The sequence below is a fragment of the Talpa europaea genome, assembly GCF_964194135.1.
Source record: "Talpa europaea genome assembly, chromosome: 1".
Classification (NCBI taxonomy): Eukaryota; Metazoa; Chordata; class Mammalia; order Eulipotyphla; family Talpidae; genus Talpa; species Talpa europaea.
Genome location: NC_140073.1, coordinates 137,881,053 through 137,901,813, shown reverse-complemented (window position 1 = coordinate 137,901,813; position 20,761 = coordinate 137,881,053). Strand labels below are relative to the sequence as shown.

The following is a 20,761-nucleotide window of genomic DNA, read 5'->3' as shown; positions in this document are numbered from 1 at the left end:
ATAGTTTCTTTAGAAGCATTTCTTGAAAAAAGTATTTGAGAGGAAGTATTTGAAATAGAAGTTTACTTGGAAGGGTTTCCCAGAAATATGAATGGAAAGGACACCCTAAGACACCTCAATAAATGCATTATGAAGCAGTTACCTCCATGGCCAACTGGAGTTAAAGCCATTGGGGAAGTCTGTGACCCAATGCAGAATATCCACCTTAAGGACAGTCAGTCATGGGGCAAAGGAGCTGGGATATTTATGTACTAAGCCTTTCCTAACCTTCGTTTGGGGCTGTTCCAAGAACCTTTAATTTTATGGCATTTCCTGCCTGCCAGTAGGTTCCAGCCAACCAAAATGAGCCCTCAGGCAATGAGATGCAGATGCTTGCAATTATAAGAAAAGCAAAATGCCTTAAAATAGCCTTTAAAAAAACCAACAACAAAAAAGACATAGATGTGGAAAGACCATCCACAGTATCTGCTACTGAAAAGTCCTTTCAAATTTTTGTTAATGAAACTGATAAGGATTTGTAATCATGATTTGGATATTGCTGCTATTTTCTAAAAAAGAAAAGGTAAATTGAATATTTCTCTTATAACCATGCTAATTTGGTGTTGTGCAAATATCACAGAGAGAGGGAGGGAAGGAGAGAGAGAGACTTAGACCAGGTTACAAGAAAAGGGGGGAACAGGACAAATACAGACAAAACAACATTTAAGAAAACATTATCATAATTGCTAAATGCTCCTTACCCATTTTTAACAGTTAATTTTAACTTGTTGTCTAAGAGTGGGTATAAAGCAATGGGAAAGTTTGTACTGTGTTAGGCATCACCCCTGAAAACATGTGGTACATAATAAAGGTATCTCAGTGGAGGAACTCTCTGACTAACAAACTTTCTGATCATCTCAAAACCCCAAGAAAGTGAATATGGCATGTCTCAGAATGTCAGTCAGTAAGCAATAAGAAAAGTCATTATTTTCTTCTGTGTTTTTGTGGCCTTTGCACCTTTTTTTCTTTTAACATAGTAGCCTATATCTCTAATTTGAACAGGGATAAATGTGTTATTTTGTAGATCAAAGGCAACAAGAAGAAAGTAGATCCCCTGACATTCTGAGAAAATGCACAAGCTTTCTCTGAAACAGATAGAGGAAATCAGCGTAACACTAACGATCAATATTACAAACCCTCACCGGAAAGATGGAACAAATTACTTACCTTTACTAGAAGACGGATTACATTGTTTTTTATGCCACAGTCCACAGCTACCACTTTTGTGGGATTTCCTTTGCCGAACACCTTGACATCCTGCCATTTGAAAAACCAGAGCATGAGAGGAAAGTTCTAGTTATAAGCAATACACCAGTTTCTTAAAAACATCTGAGTGTGCTTTGTACTTAGGCTGGTAACAGATTGATTGGCAACTACTAGGGAGTGACTGGCAGTTAATCAATTTGTAAGATAGGCACAAATGAGCATCATAGGCGGTATCTTTTTTTATGAGATAAAAAGTACTTTGCTGTTTTATATAAAGTGTTAATTACAAGAATAACAATGATTCCTAACAAATTGATTGCTTCCATGGTTAACAACCATCTTTCCCATGTTTTGCCTCAGTAACAACCAGTTGCACTGGAATTTTCAAGTATCTTTGCCTGATTCAGCTATACACAGATGTGGTTATAGATACATCATGCTTTAAATACCACTTGAGCCTCAACTTACAGTAAAGCTCTGGTTGGAGTAGGATTATTATTGGGGCTAGGTTTATGCAATGGGGCTAATGGATAAAATTAATAAGAGTCGGAGGAATTGATAAGTCTTATAGACCACTGGTCCCTTTAGGTTACTGTGTAATTGTTTGCATTAAATGGTACACTTCATAAAAGAATCCCGGAGCATATCATAACCACTACCTACGTCTTAAACACTGCTTGGAGTTAGATCCATTTTCACAGGCATTTACCAAAGAAGCAGTTCCCCAAAGTCATAAAAAGAGAAATAATAGAAATATAGACAGAGAAGCCTAGAGGGCTGAGTCCCCAATCTGGTTCCAGCCTTGAGAGTTAGCTAGCAAATTCTGAATTTAGAATGATTTCTACATTTGCAAAAGGTTTTAGATAAAAGCTGCAAACTGGGTGTTTGAAAGAGTATTTTACTTTAACTGAGATGTCTACTTCTCCACAGGTCTATTTAATGTGAAGTCTTTCCTTAGACTTAGTTCAGGGAAAAATATAAAAAGGATTTTACTTTTTCTCCTGCTAACCATTCTAGAAAAAAACAAAACACCAGTCCTTCCATGATCTGGGGGGATTATTACTGAATTCATCCATGACTGCTACAGATCGTCTTTCTAATGAGATAGTCTGAAAAGTATAGATTTATTCCTAACGTTAGGTTTCTGTTACAAAATAAGGGAATATTACAAACTGGTTGCTACATTAAATTGCAATCACAATACAATGAATTAAATTATCAGCCACATCCAAACAAAACTCACAGAATAAATAGAATCTCCTGATACAAATATACACTTCATCATAGCTATAATAAAATGATTTAGTTGAGCTTGAATTAAGAAACAGAGACAGCTTTGATCATTGCGATCTCTCTCTTGATTTGACAGAGGTAAAAACAGAAATAGGTCCCTTTTTGCTGGCCTCTGCACAAAGACACGATATACTCTCCAGCAGAATCAGAGAAGATAAGCAAGACTCACAAATACAAGACTACAGACATGCATTAGGTCTCTCCCAGAGAGGACTATGTTATGCAGTGCTTTTCAGCATAATTTGACCACAGAATTATTTTAGGGTGAATATCTTCAGACCAATATTCCTCATATTTGGTAAGAACCAGACTAGATCCACAGTCATTCTCAATCCTAAAATTCTATCTTTCAAAAAGGAAAAACAGCCTCATGCATGCTGTGTCTCAAATGACAATCACTTCAATGAGAAATGTAAGGCAACAAGCAGGGAGAAAACAGTTCCATGTTATTTCAATAGACAATTGTTTGAATTAGAACATGGGAACATCACATATAGAATGATTAAATTCCAAATACATTAGCAATTACATATTTAGTTAAAATTCACTTTCTTTAACAACTCCTTTTCATTACAATTCAGCATAATGTAAAATGCATGCCCAGGACTGATAAGTACTTCAAGACTCACTACTGATTTCAGGGAACCCCAAAACCTCGTCCCCCATTTCCATGTGACAAGTATAGCAATACTTGTCAGATGAACATGTTTTTTCTCTACGTCTGGCATACCGCTAGCCAGGCTTTTTACATGTTTAATAAACCTTTCTGTTAAAAATTCTCTGAGGTGGGCCTCCCCTGTTGGCGCAGCAGTTGAGTGCAGGGCTGCGAAGCTGCCTGCAGCCTCTGCAGCACGGGTTTGATCCCCCACCACCGGCGAGGGTACCACATGGCGCGACAGATCTCTCCTGCCACTGCTCCCCTTAGCAGTGTACTTCGGTCCTTCTGCCTGTTCTGTTCCCGCTCTGGCTCTGGTGAATTCTCTCACCCTCCCGCACTTCTGACTGTACCCAGTGCTTGTATAAATAAATAAATTAATTTAAAAAAAAAAAAACCTCTGAGGCAACAATATTCTTACAGCTGCAGCTCTTCCTCAGAAATATTCTCATACTCACCTGATCGGTGCTAGGTCACATGAATCATTCCACAAATGAACAGGTATTTTGTCACAGTAGGGGGTTGAGTGCTGCTTACAACCAGAGGGGGATTTCTAATGCATTTTCCCTCTATCTCTCCAAATGTAAACGGATCTGAATAAAACTATCTAAGCTTATTTGAATATTATTATATGATAGCATAATCATAGTTACTAATGCTTACTATTTATAAAATATTAGAGGCATATGATATAATGTTTAAGTGAGTGATGTTGAAGCAAGCCTTTCTAGGGGTAAATCTTACCTAGCAGTAGCTGCTTACCCTGAGAATGGAATTAAATCTCTATATCCCAATTTCTTCTTTGGTAAATTAGATTCTAATAAGATTCTAGATTGCTCTGATGATTGAATAAATTGGTTAGTGTAAAGTGTCTAAAGAAAGCCTGATATATAATAGGTACTCAATACAATCTTGTCTATTATCAATTTATTAATGAAAGCCATAATAGTTAAGAGTAATAATAATTTTATAATAGTACTGGAGATAAATCAAACCATCAGAAGCACTGACTAAAGCAATCAGGACTTGAAGAGAAACAAAATGCGTTACATCTTTACCACCAACTTTGAGTGCTATTTACTGGCTTTGCCCATGTTCTTATTCATTCATTCAGTATTTATCATTGAGCATCACTCTGGCTAGTGGTGGGGATTGAGGGAAGTAAATCATGACTGTTCCTCTCAAAGAATTAGTCACTGGCATGTGAGACAGACAATCCTTCTAAGAGTTAAATACACTTTGAAAATGGATGGATGGATGGATGGAACTTTATAAAATGACATGAAATACAAACTTCATAGGGGAACAATGAAGGAGAAACTTCATGGGGGAACAATGATCTGACTTTTGAAAGTGACTTCCAGAAAGCCAAGAGGGGAGGCTAAAGAGGGACCCTAGGCAGAGGAAAAGAATTTGCAAATATATTCTGACCCTGTAAAATATGGGTCAAGAAGAAAGTAAGTTCACGGGAAGACTTGAGCAAACATCTTAAATTTATATAGCAAGATCCTAGATATGCAGCTGTATGGAAGCCTTTCATTCAAAGCACTAAAACAGGATCTAAGTCAGCACATGAATGCTTTCCTGTAAGTAAACTTTGTAATATATATTTTAGCTACTGTGAGACCCTTTTTCCCTCTCACCTCTGGTACTTCTGGAATATGCCCTCTGCCTAAATGAAGATTTTGATATTTCAAGAAAGGTCTAAAGGAAATAAAATAAAGTTACAAACTACGAAGGTAAAATCTCACCTTGGTTGAAACTTCAGCAATCAAATTCTGCTTGTTGGGGTCCACAAAATCCACAGGCTGACCGTCAAATTCAATCTTCCCAAGCATGGTACCCTATCAAATTAAGAAACAGACAGTTAAAAGGGAGCAACAATTAAGGTGCTGGCAGAATAAATTCCAGGGACTTAAACAGCTGCTCCAAGATTTAGATGTCTTTGTAACTACTCATAACCATCAGCAGAAGATCTTCATCTTCTCAAAGTGGAAAGATGAAACAATTTGCACAGTACATTTTGGAAACACTTTGGAAGAACAATTAGTTCATTAAGGCTGAGACAGTCACCCAGGGGACAAAAGTCAAAAGGTGACAGAATCCAGCTCTCCAGATTCTAGGCTGGTAAAATTGGAGTATTAAGGGTACCTATTAATTTATGTTATCTAAAGACATTTCATGGGAAAAGGGACAAAACAATCTATGGAGAAGAAAAAAAGATACAAAAACTGCAGAAAATTGAAAAGAATGAGAATTTATGATAATATCAGATGGTAGAAAAGGAAAATAGAGTATGAGTCATAAACTCTGAGAAATGTCAATGAAAATATTCACTGCTTTAGACATGCTAATGTCCAGATGTCCCTAAGGGCCTGGCTTTAAGAAAGTTTAACCCTCTGTGAAGTTCTCACAAACTAATCTTGCTAGGTTGAATGTGGCAAAATTATTTCTTCTTATTATTAGCTGTGCCTTGAGATTTACTAATTTGTTAGTAATTCTAGTTTGAACTACTTAGAAAAAATGGCATGTTTTATATAGCAACCAAGACTTTATTGAGGGGTGAATAGTTAAAACAATTCATTAATTTGCCTTTCTTCAAGGAAGTGATTGCTTAAAGAAAATAGAAGGAAGCTTTTATTTCCCTTTGAACATTTGGGAAGAAGTCACCTGGGATGAGGTGAGGGTAGAAAGGGCCAGCATACCACTCAGATATGATGCTCATTTCAGTGCCATTATTAAAACTGGAGTGCTACTTCACCCTCCGGGAAAAATAAATAAAAACACCTTTTACTTCTACACCGAATGATTAAATTTCATGCTAGTCTCTACTTACTTTTATAATCCAAATCACAGAATTCCTTAATACATTTATGGATACCTAATCTTAAAATTTGGTTTTCAGTTCTTAAAGTGTGCTGAATGAAATACAACCTTACTTTCAACATTGTATCAGAAGTAGTAAAACAAGATGACAAAGATCCAAATGACAAAACACTGCAAGATTCATTCTGTTGCATACTAATGTGTTATAACTATTCAGCCAAATTTTGAAAGACTAACTGCCTTTGATAAAAAAAGAGGGTTCCTCTAAAACCTAGTCACATGAAGAACACAGTATAAGCTTGGAACGTGTTTTCCCAAGTTATTAAGTCTGAATTTGTTGTATTCAACCTGCCAATTCTGCAGCCCAAGTTGGATTTCCCAATTTTATTCTCATCCTCCTCACTGTTACTTATAACCTCATCACTGTTTACTGCTCTCACAAGATAATGATGGGCTAAGAAAACATATGAATCTACTTGGGATATATAATCTAAAATCTATTCTCAGGAAAATCAGGGAAGAGGGAAATAGAATCAGAGGATTACATAAACTTTGTCATCCTTCGGGTCATGGGTACAGAGCCATATTCTTATTTCCAAAGCTGTTTTTTCCTTTCTGCTAATAGGGATCCTTTACCAATATATTATATCATGTAACAAAGAAAATTTAAGAGATTTTTTTGAAAAACTCATTTCATTCTGAAATTGTGCCATTTACCTTTTTCCCTTTTTTATGTAATATAATTCAATGAAAAATCATTAGTGGTATTTGTTAACATCACTGTTAACATTACAGTGATGTAAAGTTTGCATCCAGTCTGGGGTATAAGAGTTCATGTAGAAAATAAAATGGTGTTCACCTTTTATAACAAGAAGAAATAAGCAGATGGTGAAGAAATATTCTCAGAGAACAGGTCAGATATTTCGGCAGATGCCTTTTATCACCTTGGTCATTGGTTTAGTTCCAGCAGAGACTAGATAATTGAGATAATGCATACAGGGCTAATTTGGTACACTCAGGAAATATAGCACCTTAATTTCATTGGAAACTTCTCCAAGAAGGCTAAAGAAATATCAGCACCAATGCTCTATACTTCCTGCTTTGCATTTTCTGGCATGTAGACATTCGATTTAGGCAAAAATTTTATGCACTTGTAAGTAACATTCTCCATTTGTTTCACTAGTCCTGTCGTGTGACTTGAATTATAAAGACCTTGACTCACAGGGGTAGCGAAGACAGTGAATACTCAGTAAGTTCCTTTCAAGTGAATTAATCTCAAGTCCATTCAGTAATGAATATCCCAGTTAAGTATTAAGCCTTGAAAATTGTATCAGAAGTAGTAAAACAAGATGACAAAGCTCCATATGACAGAACATTGCAAGATTCATTCTTTTGCATACTAATGGATTTCTTGGACATGAAGAAAAAAAATGAGTGTGTGTGAGAGAGTGTGTGTGCGCGTGTGTGTGTGTAGATTTGGCTAAAGATGTTGGTCATACCTTATCCCGAATTATTTTAGTCAGCATTCTTGTATCCACTCCATAAATTGCAGGAACCTGTAAGAAAAATTGTAGTGACAGTGAAATTGGAGGAAATTAGATCCAGCATATTGTTTTCAGGTTACAAACTTAACATCATCTATCTTCTTGAGCAGTAAATAATTTCCCTACTCCTTCTTTTCTCTGACCCAGGGTGACCGTGTTGTCAGAACACGGTAAATTGCTGTTCCAGTTGGGCACAGGACTCTTAAAACGCAGGCTCTTCCTCAGAATAAAAAATGAAAAATTCTGAACATCAATCTTCTGCTACAGTGTTGTTGTGTTTAACCCAGGATTTTAAATAAGTAATGTCATGTGTTGGTGTGTATGTGTGTGTGTGTTTATAACAGAATTTGCAAAATTCATAAGTTACGATACATGAATAATATGCAAAACCATTTTTGAGCTAACTGTCCTTGGGTACATAGCAGGCACTTTACACATTTATCTAAAGATCCTTGTTAAGTTTTCATGCTACAATAAAATTTGCCCACCCTGTTAGTAAGTCAAGTAACCCCACAATTTGTTTTGTTTTTCACTATGTTGGATATAGACAGATGTGGAATAATAAAAGGGCAGCAAGAGAATTAGGAACAAGAAAACAAGTTCTGATTTCTTTTCTGCCACCAATGATCGGAGTGATGTCTAAGCAAAGTGTTTTTCTGTACCTGTACATAGAAGGAGATGAACAAGTTATTATATTATTCCCCTCTATGTGTCTGTGATTATGGAAGAAAACTCAAAGGACATTTTTTAAAAATAAAATAACAAGCGGTGGATTAGACTTACACTAAGACTCTTAGCTGTGCATAGAGAAGCTGTGCTCTAAATAGCGGGTGTCTTAAATAACACATTAAAAGGTGGCAGAGGAAGTAGGTTAGTGAATGACCATTATAAAAATTAGCTGTCTGGATAAAAGAAATAAATTCAGATAATAGCTGAGAAGAAAATATTAACAACTCTGGAGATGATATAAATACTTTCATCCCCCTATTAAAATTTAGAAAGGAGACCCAGGACGCCAAGATCAAGATTTTTTCATTTTTCAGAAAGAGGAAGCATTTAGCCAAAATAGGTAGATTTTGGAAAAGCCGAGGTTTCTTAAGATAACATTTTGTCAATTATAGGTCCAGCAACAACTCAAGACAAAGTAGCTACAACACTAGAGAAGCTAAATGTAGAAGACCCATTATCTTTAAGTGTGTCTGACATCCAGACCCAAAAAACCATCTGTATTTGATTAGAAAATAATAATTAAAGTAGGAAATGAATAAAATAAGCTTTATACCTTTCATCATTTATTACTTCAAATGAGATATATAATGATGTCATAGTTTTAGCCCCAAAGACAATGTCAATCTGTTTATACTCATAAAACATAAATTGAAGAAAGCATAATATAATTACATCTGAAGAAGTGTGAACTTATTTCTCTGAATCATATGTGTTGTATACCAACATTATATTAACAAAGAGTAGTACAATTTAAAAAGAAAAAGGATGGCTGAGTGACCTAAACAAAGTGAATTAGTTCATAGAAGAGCTGGTACTAGATCCCATGAAGCAAGTTACATATCTAGATACTGAATTAAAGGAGAGAGGATGGTTCAGTTGCTCCAGAGAATAGGAAATTCTAAAAATTTTATCTAGCCTTTTGTGGATGAAATGCAACCAGCGTGTATGAGTGCCACCTAGTGGATAAACTGAAAATACAGTGTCCTCAGTGTTTAGAAGAGAATAGTACATTTGGGCATATAGTAGCAGAAGGAACTATACTCTAAAATAAAAAGATCCCAAGATCCAGTTTGCCACTTTGGCCTTTTCAGTGACATCCCTTTTCCAATTTTCTATGGACCCCACCAAACATCCTTAAGTTTGTGCTGTCTACTCATATTCTTCACCTTTTCTTCCTGAAGCCACTGCCCAAGACTCTTGGTAGCACCCCAGTGGTGGTACTCATTGCTGTAACTCAGCACCAGCAAACCTGAAACCTAGAAAGAGAGGCAGTCATTTCTCAGAAATAATCACAAAATACTATCCAACTCTTGTGACTTGTCTCATGAGTCAGCTGATATTATCTTTTCAAAGAGAAAGCATTATTTTCTGACATGAAGCTTAAAATTTTGGAGACTGGAACAAAAAGAAAGATGATTTTTCTCTTAAACATAAAATTGTTGCCTTAATTATTGTGTTTGGGAAAGATTCTTACCCGGCTTGCCAAATCCTGAGACTAAGCTAGGTCTACCTTTCCAACTCTCTGTATTTATCTCCCACGGCATTTATCAATAATCTAATCAATAATTATATATTTAATGTATATAAAGAATAAAATAATTTTTAATTGTCATTTAAAAGAAATTGAGAAATACAGAGAAAATTATGAGAAACAAAGCTAACTGAAATGATCAGTCCAACTCATTCAAAAATAGAGTGATGAATTTGAATTGTATGTTTTTTGTTTTTATAGCCCACATTCCAGATATTCAGATTTACCTTGACTAGGAAATTTTAATGTGTTTACTTTTAGACTGATCTGTAGGCTATCTTTTATTCATCTAAAGAATATAAGATTACAAGACAAAAAGTTAATATGGACTTGATTACCAAAATCCTTTTAAAAGGAGACTCACTACTAATTCTGTATTAGAAGAACTTATAACACATTTTTTTCCAAGTAAAGTTTCATTCAAGGCATTAAGAACAAATCCAAAGTGCCCTCCCTGAGTAACAAAACTCAAAATAATATCATATTAAAATTTGTTCTACAGACCTAGGAATAAGGCTGATAACATGAATTTTATAGTTTGTATCACAGAAATGAGGGAGAAACTTCACCCATTCTAGAGTCTTTAAAATAAGCCAATTATAATCCTTTCAATTTGAGACTTTTCTAAACAGCCATCCCAGTACTACCTTAATTCCATCAGACTCCATATTTTTTTTCAGTCCAAGTTCATCCAGGGCTGCAGTGTCAGGGCCTCCACCATTCCCAACAATAGGATTAACCATGGTAAGAATCTGCCCCTTATAAGCAGGGTCAGTAATAGCTTCTGGGTATCTGGGTAAAGATGACAAAAAAATAGTCACAAAAAGTACACAAGAAATAATGTAAAAAATATATAATCTACATACATGCTCTTAATTATTGAACCATTGAAAATGAGAAAACATGGTATTAAAATCCTACAAGTCTGTCTTCAAATTTTAGCACAGGTAGGGAAATTTTATGATGGCATATTTGTTCCATGATTGACTGATATGAAAAACTGGCTCCTATATACTAAGGCATATTCTAAGACAATTTTCATTCCCTCCACTTCTAAATTTTTAACTCCTAAAAACAATTCTTTAACTGGCTCTTAATTTGTTATATATTGCTCTATTGAAGTGTGCAGCAGAGTTTTTGGAGTTGGCAAACACAAACCAGTGCTGGGAGGGCTTCACCCCAACTTGATGAAAGCAGAAAAGTTCTTGTCCATGGGGTTCTTCCCTACCTCTCCTTGTGCCCCTCTCCACCTGGCTGTTCATTTGCATCCTTTATAACTGGTAAAGATAAAAAGGAAAGTTTGCAGATATCCTGAAGAGTCCCCTAGCCTACCAGACAAGAAGCAAATCCAAACTGATATTCGAGGGCTGCCAGATTCACCAAAGCATTAACTGTGAAAAATTGAAAAGATGTTTTAAAGTCTTTTATGATGCCAAAGAGAATCCTGAATGTTCCAGCAATAGATGCATAGGGGTGTATGTATATATTAACATTCACTGCATTCACTGAACATTCGAAACAACTGAGGTAATTTCTATGCAAGAATGCTCAATAAAGGTGATTTTTCAAAGCTTAGCTTTAGAATGAGGTATATAAATTTGAGTTTTTATCAAATTAGAAAAAAATCAGTCCCACAAAAATTAATTCAAAGTATTTCTGAATTCTAAATTAAAAAATTCCAAATAACTGGGGCCTCCCTGGTGGTGCAAGGGGTTAAGACACAACCTATGGAGCTGACCACAGCCACTGCAGCACTAGTTCAATCCTTGGCCAGGGATCAACCCACATGGTGAAGCAGACCTCTTCTGACTTGCCCGCTGCTCCCCTCAGCAGTGTATTTCAGTCAGTCTGCCTGTTCTGGTCCCCTCTGTCTCTGGTGAATCCTCTCACCTCCGCACCTCTGGCCTATGCCCCCCATTCTTGTATTCATAAATGAGTAAATATTTTTTAAAAATTTAAAAAAAAGATTCCAAATAACTACTTTAAAATACTAATATAGAATTAGGGAGGAATGTGAGAGAGTTTTTTTGTTTTTGAAAGTTTGGGTTAAAGAAGAGAAAAATGCAGATATATATATTCTTCATAAATATATACACATAAAGTTATACTGATACATATTGCTCCATATTTGTATATAGATATATATACACACATATATATCACTCCATATTTATATATATAGATACATATATATTTATTACTCTATTTTTAATAAGAAATATTAGTCCCATAACAGCAGGACCCATCTATAGCTATTCCATGTATTGGAATTCACTACAGCTGAGAATTTTTCCCCTCTTCTATTTTCATTCCAAAGAACATTCTTTCTTTCTTCATTCTGAAGAAAATGTTAAACCAAATCTTTCTTGTGGCTTACTACTGAAAGCGGATTTAGGTGCTGAGAGGAACTAGAACTGACAAACTTGAAACCAATAAAATTCAGCTCCCGCAGTAGTCAACATAAATTCTTCAATCCCATCTAGACTCACTCCTACCAGAACTACCTTTGTCAACAGAACACTTAGTCTTTCAGTTCCACAACACCCAAGGTGAGGAAAGTGCTGTAATATTTATCCACACCTCCATCAGCTAATTTCTTAGCTGCCTTCCCACCTGTCAGGAACTGATAATTTTTTAACCAAGGTTTCCACACAATATAAATGCATTTCTTGAAGATGAAAAACAAAATAACCTCTTTAATTATCAGTCACCTTACTGATGGAGTCATGTAATGCAGAATAGCAATTTTTGGATTGGAAAATAGGGTTTATAGATTAATCTATTAATGAATGTCTTTTTCTACATCAAAAAAATCTTTAATTTAATTTTACTTCCCTTTCTCTTTTCTCTCCATAAAAGAACTGGTCATTCCCTTTAAACATACACTTACAGTATTCTCACCAGTAAATGAATAAATACAGTTTGTCCTGGATAACTGGGTGTTGGAAGCAAATTAATCCATCAGGTCCTGCTTGACTTTTGTGATGTGACAAGATTTATTACCCGTAATCTATCACAGAAAAGAAAACTCTGGTGCCCTCCATCATTCTGATCTATATTAAACAGTTGTTTGTTGGCAGGTATATTAACATAGCTAGTAATTAGTGCTGTCGAAAAGCTTAAATAATTGCCTGGTGAAGCAAAACTTTACAAACAGGTTTCATACACTGTAATTTAATGTTCTCACCGCTGGAACTGTTTTAAAAACCATCTAATAGTCTCATTTCAAACAGAGAGCCAAGAGTTTAGAGAAGAATGTGAATTAATAATGTAATAGTCCTTTGATCAATCAATACTTTCAATATCAGTTAACCCAATGTTTCCTTATTTTTACAATGCCAACTGAATTTTCCCAAAGAATTTATCAAATATTGTACAGACATTTAGTCTATCATATAAAACCTCTTGAAACCATTTTCTTGAAGGTTCATATATTTTTCAAATCCCCAGCAGTAAATTTCTAATCTAGTGCCCTCACTTTGTATATGTGAAGACTAGGATTCAGAAATTTAAAGTGATTTTCTTAATATCACATAATCTGTTATCAATAAAACTGAGACCAGAACTGCAGCTTCCTGACTCCCAGATGAACAAACATTTGTTGGCGGGTTAAGAAAAGTTATGTGATCTCTGTAGTATCACTTATCTCTGTTGATATATATCTATTAACAGATTTTTTATTGCATTACTTTTTTATTGGCTTAACACTGGTTTACAACACTGTAATATGATTCAGAGATACAGGTTCACACCTCTCCAGGTGTGTGTTACCACACCACACCCAAAGCACCAATAATCCTTCATCTTTGTTCACTGGGTCCCTCCTCCATTGCTCCCCCCCCCCCACCCTCTCCTTTCAGTAGCCTCAATTCTGTCAGATTTCTAGGATTTGTTTTAATTTTCTTTTATCTATTCCTTTGTTTCTCTTTTTTTCCACGTGAGTGGGATCATCTGGTATTTGCCTTTCTCCTTCTGATGTTTTGCTTAGTATAACCACCTCTAGTTCCCAATGTTCTAGCAAATGGCAAGATTTCATCTTTTCTTATGCTGAGCCATATACATGGACCACACCTTCCTATTAGCAGGTGTTAATTACTAAGTTGGGTATCAATTGATATTTTTTTCAAAATATAATTTCTATGCATCTGTTCCTCTACTGAGTATGTTAAGACAGTAAATGCATCTGCTATTGTCATTTTTCATATTGTAATCAAAAATTATGCAAAACACCCCAAGCCATCTTAACTCCTATTGTAGTTCATATTATATGTGCAAAATCTATTCCTAACTTCATTAATGGATGGCACTAGAGCATGTTATTCATCCTTTTCCCTCCTAAAATTTTCACCTTAATTGGATCCATACCTCTCCTTAGAGAAACTATTTGGCAGTCTCATATAACCTGTGTCCTGGCACCTTAGGTTTCTAAAATTAATTTTTTTTCAAGGGATCACCACTGTGCTTACTCCATGATTTAGAGTGACAAGAATTTGTGTCTCTGTCTCTTTTCAGAGGTGGCTGCAGCAGGCCTTGTACATGCTCAATGCAGTTTTTGAACAGTATGTCGTCTTCACATGATGCAATGATTTCAAGCATCCACTGTGAATAAGATCATCCAGTTTTTCCTCTACATAAAAGGATCAAACTATTACTCACCCTCCCAGACCAGTATTAAAGACCACTTCACCAGCAACAGAGGATGGATGACCAAAGGAGTAGCCTTTCATCCTAGTTCCATCTTCCAGGACAATGTGTGCTGTCTGTGCCTAGAGAAATAGATGCATGGATCTTAGCAGAATACAAAATCAGAAGCACAGACAATTGAAAAATCCAAAAGCACAAAACACAAATTTATTAAATACATGCACAGTATATTTAGTGAAACCTCACTGCCTACATTTGGAGTTGCCTTCCTGGTGTCACTTTTTCAAATGAATCATTCTTGTCAGGTGTTTTATTTTGTTTTGCTTGAAAGAGGAACTGAAGCATGTCAGTACATTGTCTATTTGAAGTCTACTTGTAGAGTTATTGACAATCCAGAAATACTTCAATTTAGCTGAAATGCTATGTGTCTATCTTTTTCCTCCTAATATTCTCTAGCTTTGCTCAAGTATAGCTTGAAGGGAAGTTCATGAGTTTGCAAAAACATTGTGAATTGTACCAGATAGCTCATCATCACTCTGAGGTTTAGAGCTAGAAGGAATCGCCAAGCCTATCTATCAAATTGTGTTCCACAGAGCTCTTGTGTTTGATGGAGCTGTCCCAAGGGCTGCCCTTCTCCTCCAGCTTTATGGTCATAAAGAAGCTGAAATTTTACCACTCTATTAGTACTTATACAAAAGCAAGCACTATGAAGCATCTAAAAATATATTATATTTTCTTTTATTAGAGTTAATACACCATCTCTAGTTCTCCGCCAGACTACAAGGCATCCTGATTTGATTACTTCACCATACTAATCTTTGAGCCAGCTTCTATAAAATTCTTGACAAAAAGAGAAACTTATCTAAAAGGTAGGCATCATCCACTTCTCAAAAATAAAGTCTATCATTGAAACAATTTAGATCTAACTCTCAATTTCCATAAAATTCAGGGGAGAGAAATGTTAAACCACTGTTTGGGGGATGCAAATTCTCCATGCCATAAGACAATCTCAAACACCAAATAATGAGAACATGGTTTAAAAGGATAAACTATAAAAAAAAAAAGTCTGCAACAATGAAGGGCATTTAAATAATACGTGATTTATATATTCAACATTTTTTTTTTAGAATTGAAGATGGTACTGTGGTTATAATTTTGAGTCTTTCTTTTAAAGCTATCTACTGAAATACTTAAGAACACTATAATAAGATATTTGAGATTTGCTTCAAATTATCAGGAACTAGACAGAAAGGAATAGGAAAATAGATGAAACAGCTTGACCATGAGATGAATTGTTGAAATAAGAGAGATTATTGTGCAAGGGTTAAATGTGACCATAAAAGATAGAAACATACTAATTCTCTATTTTCCTTCTTTTACATTGTTAAAATTGGACACATGGTATCTAATGCTTTTGTATCCTGCCACCCTAGACACACACCACACACACACACACACACACCTTGGTATGCAACAGGAATTAATTAAAGGAAAGATTTCTAGACCTTTGTTTCTATGCTTCTCAAGCTTTATAACATGTAGTCAGATTTTCACATGTTGAAACAGAAAAACCTTATTATTTTTTGATAATTACCTTCTCTATAAAATATGATGTGACTTTAAGGTCCAAAGTACAAAATTCTGTTAACATTGAAAAGTTTGCTTTTCAATGTAAAGTAGTATTTTATTATTATCTTTAAAGTAACACACACTGTTCCTAAATATGGTTTATATGTGAGTGTGTATATACATTAACTTAAACTTACTTAAACAAAAATCTACATTAGTATTTCCCATTAAAAATGACATTTTAGGGCCTCCCTGGTGGCACAGCGGTTGAGCACTGGGTTGCGAAGCTGCACGCGGCCTCTGCGGCGCCAGTTCTATCCCCGGCTGCTCCCCGGCCACCTGAGGAGGGTCCCACATGGCACGCAGACCTCTCCTGCCGCCCGCTGCTCCCCTCAGCAGTGTACTTCGGTCCTTCTGCCTGCTCTGCTCCCCGCTCTGGCTCTGGTGAATTCTCTCACCCTCCCATGCTTCTGACTGTACCCAGTGCATGTATAAACAAAACAAAACAAACAAACAAATAAATAAAACATGCCTCTATTTAAAAAAAAATGACATTTTAAATATTCCTCTCAACAGAGAAGTTTATTGCTTTTTAATCAAAGGTATAATGCATGGAATTCAAGTTTACATTTCTGTGATATATTGGACAAGTGCTGCACCCCACATTTTATATGTGCTGTATGTATGAGTGTGTATGTGTGTGTCCATGGGCAAAAAAAAAAATTGCTCTTTCTAACATAGTTTATCTTCAAGGTAAACTTTCAACTATAACCATGGAAACAGTCTGAGATCTCAAGATTAAACTTTATCTTTAAATAGTTACAGTTTATCATCTCAACCACTAAACTAAAGCAAAAAATTTTGGAATTACTCAGCACAAAGGAAACCACAATAATTAAGGGATGCAATCTGAGTAATGACAAGACAAGAGTTATCTGGGAAAAGTCCCCAGATAACTCTGACATGTTTCACCTGGTGAAATTCTTTGGCCCAAATAATAGAAATTCATCGTCAAAAAATATTTTCTACCAAATGTATTATTTTCTGTTCTTGAGGAAGTAATGTGTAACCTACATGCTTTCACAAAATGGAAGGAAGGAAGGGAATACTTTTCTAAATAATACATAACTTTGATAAAACCTAAAATAACTTTATTTCATTTGGCAAAAAATTAGGTGTGAACTCCAAATTTTAATTGTTTTCTATATACCAGCGTAGCCACTCTATCCTCTTCTAAGAATTTCAAATTATCTTATCCCTGGATGAGACACTAATTATATCAGAGAAAGGTAAAAATTAACGTAAGCAAATCCAACTCTTGTTATTCTGTCCCTACAATTCTATTTGGTATTTTTATTCCTTTCTCCATGGGACCAGTTTCCTACTTTGCTTTCCGTCTTTTAAAGATATATTTGAAGAGACATTTACTGTTGCCTGAAATAGTCCCTGAGATTGTGTTCAATATGTCTTTTTGTTCCTTTAATGATATTTTTTGTTCTTCTTGGCAGCTTTTATAGATCCTCCAATCCTATTTCCCACTACACATTATATTGTTCCAAGACTTCTGTTTATTGCTTATAGTTCCTGTTATATTCCACTTAACAACATTGGCCTCCAATGAGTTTAAAATGATGAGTGCCAATTGACTTATCTATGAATTGATGGAGCAACTCTGAACAAAGAGCTATTATTTGGAATCCCCTCTTCTAGCTAACCATTCCCCAAACACTATTTCATCCCAACAAGTCCAAAAGAAATCACCTTATGACCATAGTAAGATATTTTAGTGGCCTCAGTCCAAGTAGAAAGATGTCTGTGGCCTAGGAATTAGACTGTAAAATTAAGTTATAATTTAAATTGCTATTGCCAAAGCACTTTAGTACTTTGAAAGCTGAAAGAACCAAAGAAACCTTAAGAAAGAGAAATCTGTACACTCATAAAATGCTATGGAAAATAACCAAAGGATACGTAATTTTGAGTTCTACAAACAATCACTTCTCTCATAACCTGCTCTCTATGTGTATATACAATAAAACAGTTTAAACATTTAAATCAAAATATCATTAGGCTCCCTTGGTACTATGTGCCAAGTGCCATGCTCAGCTCTGGTAATATAGGGATGATTGCTCCTATATTTAGCAAAAGGGCTATCTGCATGAATAATAACCCAGAAAAAAATCTCAAAAGGAGTATCTAACCCAGAGATACAAAGATAAATATAATACCATACTTTTCTTTGGGAGAGTTCTCTTTCATAAAATAATTTACCTTTTCTTTTCCATCTATACTTTAAATAATAAAAAATAAAGTTTTCAGAAGCAAACAAGTGGAATTTTTAATCTAAATTTCAAAAGTTAAATATTTCCTTCAAGTCTTTGCTCAAATGCAATCTACCTCCATGGTGAGATCTACCTTGACCTTATTTAGGATGACAACAATATGCCTGCCTAGGACTCTATCTCCTTATTCTTCTCGTTCTTCATAGCATCCAGTGCCTCTTGATATGTCAACCAATGTCTTACTTATTATCCTATCATCCCACTATTAAAGTAAACTTCACATAAACAGAGTGTTGGGTCTGCTTTGTTTCCACCTACATTAGTGCCTGACACAGAGCAAATAATCATTCAATTTTGTTGGCTGAATAAAGAACCATTGAGTATCAATCTGGAAAAAAAAAGGATAAAAATACTGAAAAAAAAATGGTATATTCAGTGTTTACTTTGTCCTAGAGAAGAATCTGAAAATAAGCCAACACCTGGGTTTTTTTTAATATTAAAATTCATTCTTTTTATTTTTTATTTATTTTTATACAAGAACTGGGGTATTGCCCAGGCGCAGGATTCACCAAAGACAGAGCAAGGCGCAGAACAGGCAGACTGACGAAATACACTGCTGAGGGGAGCAGCGGGTGCAACAGGAGAGGTCTGCTGCGCTATGTGGGATTCTCCCCAGCCGGTGGGATTGAACCAGCACTACAGAGGCTGCAGACAGCTCCACAGTGCGGCACTCAACCCGCTGCGCCATCAGGGAGGCCCCAACACTTGTTTTTTGATTTGCTTTTTCATTGTATGTAAATAGCAGTGCCTCTATACTATCTTAAATGTAGTCTCATAATTTGGAGATATTATGGTGGGAAAGAGATGTGAGTGACATCGAAGGAGAAAGGGATGTAGAAGGGAAAGGCCAGTGGATGGCTACCCCAGGATGCAAATACTGAATGTGTTGTGTGTGTGAGTGCACACTGTATACATATTGTGTAGAGTTAAGACAATTGTCATAATTCAAAACAAAAATATCATTTATATCAACTGAATAGTTATTTTATGTGAAAGAGGCTGACATGCTTAAATTACATAACATAATTTACCTAATTCATTTAATTAGGTATGTTTAATTCCCTAATTCATTCTGCTAATGGAGAATGAAAGAGGAGACTCGCCTTATCGAATATTTTCTAAAATATATAGGGGTATAGGAAGAAATTCCTATATTCTTCTATTTTGTTTTGGAATAATTTATACAAAAGAATCTTGACGAGTAATTATTTTGTATTTTTTACATTATCCTTATGTATTTTTGCCTTATCCAATTCAAGTGAAACAACTAAGTCAAATTCAGATATCAAAAGTTATTTGAACACTGAGAGCTATTCAGTTTTGAATCACTGAGCACAGTGGGAAAAACAACGTATTATTTTTCACCTTGCTCAGTTTGAAATTTGGGTTTAACTTGCTGCTGCCTGTCTTTTTGTCAATTATTACAGAGTGACACAAACAAGCAACAAATTCTAAGGAAGATGAGTTTAATCTGATGCCTGCATGGTGGGATTAAGAAATTGGTATTTAGATCTCTTTGAATACCATTTCCTTATTTCTCAATTGATTCCAAACTTAGAGGTTGAGGAGAAGGTGTGACTCATTATCAACCCTAAAATTCTGCCATTAGTAATACCTAACAAACACTGATTGGTTGAAAAAAATGAATGAATGACCATTGGGCTTCAAAGTAACTACATAATTATACCTTCATTTTTCTGAGATACAAACTACCTTGCAATTTGCACTCCTGATTTGCTCTAATCATATTTTGACTATTTCTTTTTAGGCCCTGCTCACAAAAGTGAGAAGCAATTTATAGTTGTATTTAACTCCGTGTGATTTATTTCCTGAGAGAACTAAGTAAGGAAATAAAGAACCCCTATTTCTAAAAGTATTCTTCTAAATAAAGATGTAAGTGGTGCTGCAATTCCTTTTAAAGTCATTACATCATAATTAAGCTTTATTCACACTTTGGTAAAATTACCTTAGTCTGATAATCTGCTAAGTGTTTAGCAAAATCCCACTAATGATTAAATAATGATTAAATAATGAATTCAATGAAAGAGAAAAAGCTACAAGAGAAAAGAGTATAAGCGTACATGCTCTCATCCTGACACTCACCTTTCCCATTATCTATTTTAATATTTTAAAAAATTATACATTTTTATTTTAAACTAAACAGAATTTTTAATTTTGTTCATATTTCAAATTCTTTTCAAGTTCCTGACTTATCTTATTTTCAGTTGAACTCTTTCCTAAAAGACAGATTTAGTACTTATTTCATTTTTATCCCCCTCCAAAATAATTAAGGCTGTTACTATTGCTGAGGCAGCACATAGTGCTAATACTATGCATGCTTGGCACTCAATGAATATTCATATAATTAATTTTGAAAATAGTAACT

At 35.1% G+C, this 20,761-nt stretch overlaps 1 protein-coding gene across 1 annotated transcript in view; it reads right to left on the bottom strand.

Annotated features, from left to right (window-relative positions):
- CPS1 (carbamoyl-phosphate synthase 1) overlaps positions 1 to 20,761 on the bottom strand; it is a gene marked incomplete at its 5' end in the record, with an annotated part of 115,507 nt that overhangs the window by 82,752 nt on the left and 11,994 nt on the right. The window contains 6 exons of the mRNA XM_084254864.1: positions 1,207 to 1,296; positions 4,945 to 5,037; positions 7,519 to 7,575; positions 9,459 to 9,548; positions 10,471 to 10,615; positions 14,480 to 14,589. Coding sequence (XP_084110990.1) covers positions 1,207 to 1,296; positions 4,945 to 5,037; positions 7,519 to 7,575; positions 9,459 to 9,548; positions 10,471 to 10,615; positions 14,480 to 14,589 — 585 coding nt within the window. The remainder of the gene's footprint in view (positions 1 to 1,206; positions 1,297 to 4,944; positions 5,038 to 7,518; positions 7,576 to 9,458; positions 9,549 to 10,470; positions 10,616 to 14,479; positions 14,590 to 20,761) is intronic.